The sequence below is a fragment of the Theropithecus gelada genome, unplaced genomic scaffold (assembly GCF_003255815.1).
Source record: "Theropithecus gelada isolate Dixy unplaced genomic scaffold, Tgel_1.0 HiC_scaffold_2856, whole genome shotgun sequence".
NCBI classification, from domain to species: Eukaryota; Metazoa; Chordata; class Mammalia; order Primates; family Cercopithecidae; genus Theropithecus; species Theropithecus gelada.
Genome location: NW_020259336.1, coordinates 1 through 5,146, shown reverse-complemented (window position 1 = coordinate 5,146; position 5,146 = coordinate 1). Strand labels below are relative to the sequence as shown.

Sequence of the window (5,146 nt, the reverse complement as noted above, 5' to 3'; positions counted from 1 at the left end):
GAGAAATCCATCACCTCATATCTATTACTGTTTTTTTTGGGGGGGGGGGAACTTGCCCAAGCAGCAGGATTACTAGTCACTGAACCATGTTTGAGTTTTCTTGGAGTTTTAATGTAAAACCTATTTCCAGGGCAAATTTTGTCATTTTACATTCATTAGGGGAAAAAAAACCTGGCAGGAAAAAAATGAAAACAACAAAGTATTACCTTTTACAAATTCAGTGTTTTTTTGAAAAAAAAAAAAAAAAAACATAAAACACAAGAGCATTAAAAAAAAACCTGTACCCTCGAATGCTTCTTTAAAAGTAACAATATTTAAAATAAAGTCTTAGATAATTAACTCATTTCAAAATATTTTCATTCAGGTTATGCTTGAGCTTCCAAATATGGAAAACTGGCCCTTACCCAGGTCAACGTTAAAATGAATGCCTGGCCCTTACCCAGGTCAACGTTAAAATGAATGCATTTTAGTATTTTGAAGATGAAATTGGTAGATCTATACCTTGTTTTTTGATTCAATATCAGCACCGTATAAGAGCAGTGCTTTCGCCATTAATTTATCTTCATTGTAGATAGCATAGTGTAGAGCAGTATTTCCATACTCATCTGGAATATTTGGATCAGTGCCATGTTCCAGCAACATTAATGCACATTCATCTTCTTGGCATTGTACAGCCTGTCAGTATTAGACCAAAAATAAATTATAAGTCCTGAGAATTAAAACTAACATTCCACAGCTTTCACCAACTAGTTCCATTTAAATGAGAAAACTCATTTTTATGCTATGTATTGAAATCAAAGCCATCTCACGCTGATAGAGTTGACTACTGCATACCTTGATCAGAGCTGTCCTCTTTTTGTTGTCAAGGACATCAAGTTGACATCGTCTGTCCAGCAGGAGTTTTACTATTTCTGAATTCCCATTGGCAGAGGCCAGATGTAGAGCAGTCCTATGAGAGTGAGAAGACTTTTTAGGAAATTGTAGTGCACTATCTACAGCTACATCAATGATTCATGCAATAGCAAACACAGAATAGCCTGCTATTACTCTGCCTTCAAAACAAACTTAATTTCCCTTTGAAGAAAGCACACTACTTATTACCTCATGACTCACTGTATGAATGAAAGAGCAGCCTATTTGAATAGGAAGAGCAGAGCCCTTGAATGGCATTCAAGGTGGGCTGGAATCCTCCTTGAAGCTCTGATGCTTCCCAGCTGTTGCTTACCCTTTTTGGCTCTCAAGTTCCTCATCAATAAAATGGGAAAGAAAAGAGTCGATGTCTCAGAGGAAACCACAGTAATGCTTAAATAAGACTCTACACGAAAGATATAGAATAGTTCCTGACACAAATAATAGCTCAGTAATTGTAAGACATTATAACTTTTAATAATACCACTAAAGACAACATTTGAATTCAGTGAGATGAGACAATTATACCTACACTTCCAGGTATGTTTTAAAGATTACAGGTAACGATGTATTTTAGTGATTCTAAGATGATCATTGTCAGAAGGGTAGTTGAGGGTTATCTTTTACTATTGTCTACCTTCAGAAATGCTTTTGTTTGAAAGGAGGGAAGAAAAGTTTCAATTGAGATTACCTCCTAATGCCCCAATTTTAAATCTCTCAACTTGCTCAGGCCCAGCAGGTAAATATGAAGTTTTCAAAGACGGAAGGATCCTGAGAGATGGTAGAATATGCCTTCCACATAATAGGTGTCTGGCTTATGTTTGATGACTAAACGGATTGAAAGAATGCATAAACACAGCTTGGGAGTTCAATATTTTTCAAGAATGCTCCTATTGAGTAGAGCAATACATTTACAATAGTAATGGTCATTTATATTTGCTATTTTAGTTTTCATAAATAGATAACTAAAATAAAATAATTCATACCATTTACACATGTTTATATATAATGAAAAGATAATTTTATAATAAAATGTATATACAATAAAATCTACAGGAACAGGTAACCAGAAACCCTCTACTTCTCAAGAGGGTAAAAGTTCACAGAAGATAGCTATCCACAGGAATAAAAATAAATAATAAAATGTGAGAAATTATTTGTATCTATGCAAGTAGCATATTCCTTCTCTTCCCAAGGATTATTTCATTACTAGTGAAATTTAACTAAAACTTTTCAGATATTCATTGCAGAAATCACAGATAAGAGAAAGGGAAGAACTTCACTTACAAAACCCCAGAAATAAGTTTGATTATGTTTTCTACATGTTTTCAGGTAACACAAGAGCAGATTCTGTTTGTGTAGGTGTATAACAAACTGATTTTTTCCTCACTTGATATAGCAAAGCACATCTTTGCACGACAACATATCTCTGTATCTACTGACACCTTCAATGGTTACATGTTATTCCATCCTATGGATGCACTGAAATTTTTCATAAAATCTTTATGTGAGCTCTTCTCAATACACTGCTATTTTAAGCAATACTAAGAAAAACATATGTGTCTATTTCATATAGATATTTCAGTATAATAGAGTTGATAGGTAAAAGGCATACACATTTTTAACATGTGGTTCTTATCATCGAAGTGTGTTAGAAAAGTTGCAGCAGCTTAAACTTTCAGCAACTACATAAGTACCACTGTTCTTCACCCTCACAAACTTTGTGGATAGAAGACAGTATTTCATTCCTTTATTTATTTATTTTTATTATTAATTAATTTATTTATTTTTGAGATGAAGTCTCATTCCATCATCCAGGCTGGAGTGTAGTGGTGCAATCTCAGTTCACTGCAACCTCCACCTCCCTGGTTCAAGCAATTCTCCTGCCTCAGCCTCCTGAGTAGCTGGGATTACAGGTGCATGCCACCATGCCTGGCTAATTTTTTGTATTTTTTAGTAGAGACGGGGTTTCACCATGCTGGCCATGCTAGTTTCAAATTCTTGACCTCGTTATCCACCTGCCTTGGCCTCCCAAAGTGCTGGGATTACAGGCGTGAGCCACTGCTGCCGGCCTTTCATTCCTCTTCTAACTTAAATAGAAAACAGTATTTCATTCCTCTTCTAACTTAAATTCCTTCTCTTACCAGGAACACTACGTTTTCCTATGTGCACAGGTCACTGGTAGATATGCAAAAAAGTACCTTGCCCAATCTCAAATTGAGCTTATTTTATTATATCTGCATATATATGCTTGGTTCAGTGGCTCAGGCTTGTAATCTCAGCACTTTGGGAGGCTGAGGCGGGTGGATCACAAGGATAGGAGTTCAAGACCAACCTGGCCAAGATGGTGAAATCCTGCCTCTATTGAAAATACAAAAAATTAGCCGGGTGTGGTGGCGGGCACCTGTAGTCCTAGCTACTCAATAGGCTGAGGCAGAGAATTGCTCGAACCCGGGAGGCGGAGGTTGTAGTGAGCTGATATTGCGCCACTGAACTCCAGCCTGGGCAACAGAGTGAGATTCTGTCCCAGAAAAATAAATAAATAAATAAATAGTTGCATATATAAATAGGCTTTTGTGCTTTCTTCTGGTACTTTTCTCCTTTTGTATATTTATAAATTTTAATCTATACTCCAGGAACTTACTTTTGTGACATAAAAATCTAGCTAGTTTTCTCCAAACAGCATGCATTTCATTTATTAATGATTAATCTTGCTTTATCAATATGAAACATCACCATTATCAAGTGCTAAATTCTTACATATATTTGGGTATTTCTGGATTTCCTATTCTGTTCTATTCATTGATATTTTTTCAGTTGTTAGTAAACAATTTGTGGAAATAGCACATTCACATTTTGATATCTGGAAAAGCAAGTCTTTTTCCATTCTGTTACAAAAAATTAATTTATTACAGCAATAAAATACAGGATGTGCAGTGTAAAAATGCTAAAACTTTGCTATTTTTATTTGGCTTATGTAAAAGTGATAAACACAAAAAAAGCTCACATCTTAAGAAAAACGAATCTTCCTATTCAAGGACACAAACCATCTTCCCATTTCAGTTTCCTTGTAAGGTTCCTCAGTAAAGGACATATTTACATAGGGTACATTGATATAAAATCCGTATTAGATTTTATTTGAAAAATATTTAGCCCAGAAGTTGATATATTATGGGACTTAGTTCTCAATATACACCTTTCTATAATGTATAGAACATTGTTTTAAAATGTGTACATTAAAAATAATCTGCTGCATCGACTTGATTTTGCGAGTTACGTCACTTTCATACAGTCTATTAGTGCTCTATAAAGGAAATTATAATCGGATAGGAAATCAGCTGAAGTTTTGTTTCTGTGTTGCTGTTCATAAAGGGCCTGTGCCCTGACCTCTCTGAGGTTTCCACACCCAGGGTGGTGTGGGGCCTGCGGAGGAAGAGAAAGCCAGGACCCCGATCCCTCCAGGAGGGTATGTCCCCATCATCCCCTCACGTCCCGCCTCCTCCCAGCCCAGGCCCGGTTACCTCTTTTGCTTGTCCGTCTTGTTCACATCAGTGTCCCTGAGCATGACGATGAGATCGTTTCTGGGGACTTTACCCCACCAGGCAGCTCTGTGGAGCTTGTCCAGATCTTCTCCACAGACGTGGTACCTGGGCTCCATGAAGGCGCTGTCGTCGTAGTCTTCCCAAGCTTCCACGTTGCTCTCCCCGTGCCCCTTGCAGCTGGGGACGTGGTACCTGGGCTCCATGAAGGTGCTGTCCTCGTAGTCTTCCCAAGCTTCCACGTTGCTCTCCCCGCGCCCCTTGCAGCGGGGGACGTGGTACCTGGGCTCCATGAAGGCGCTGTCGTGGTAGTCTTCCCAAGCTTCCACGTTGCTCTCCCCGCGCCCCTTGCAGCGGGGGAAGCAGTGGCAGCACTGGCAGCACCACTTGGCCATCTTGCTCCTGTGCGTCTTCATAGTGGAGTCGTCCTGGTCTCCAGAAGGGCCCACAATGCTCTCGCCACTCCCCCTGCAGCAGGGGAAGCAGTGGGAGCACCACTTGGCCATCTTGCTCCTAAGTGTCTTCATAGCGGAGTCGTCCTGGTCTCCAGAAGCACCCACGTTGCTCTTGCCGCTTCTCCTGCGGCAGGGGAAGCAGTGGTGGCACCACTTGCCCATCTTGCTCCTGAGACCAAATGGCTTCTTCACAGCGGAGGCAGCGGGTATTGAAGAAACCTCAGCCACCATCTGCTTTGAACA

At 39.3% G+C, this 5,146-nt stretch overlaps 1 protein-coding gene across 1 annotated transcript; it reads right to left on the bottom strand.

The window, feature by feature from the left end:
• Positions 1 to 501: 501 nt before the first annotated feature.
• LOC112617621 (putative POTE ankyrin domain family member M) lies at positions 502 to 5,140 on the bottom strand (the record flags this gene model as incomplete). Its single annotated transcript, XM_025374339.1, has 4 exons — positions 4,731 to 5,140; positions 4,431 to 4,556; positions 835 to 949; positions 502 to 675 (listed from the first exon to the last, which is right to left on the bottom strand). Coding segments are annotated over exons 1-4 (819 nt in total), but the record flags the coding sequence as incomplete, so codon positions are not given.
• Positions 5,141 to 5,146: the final 6 nt, after the last annotated feature.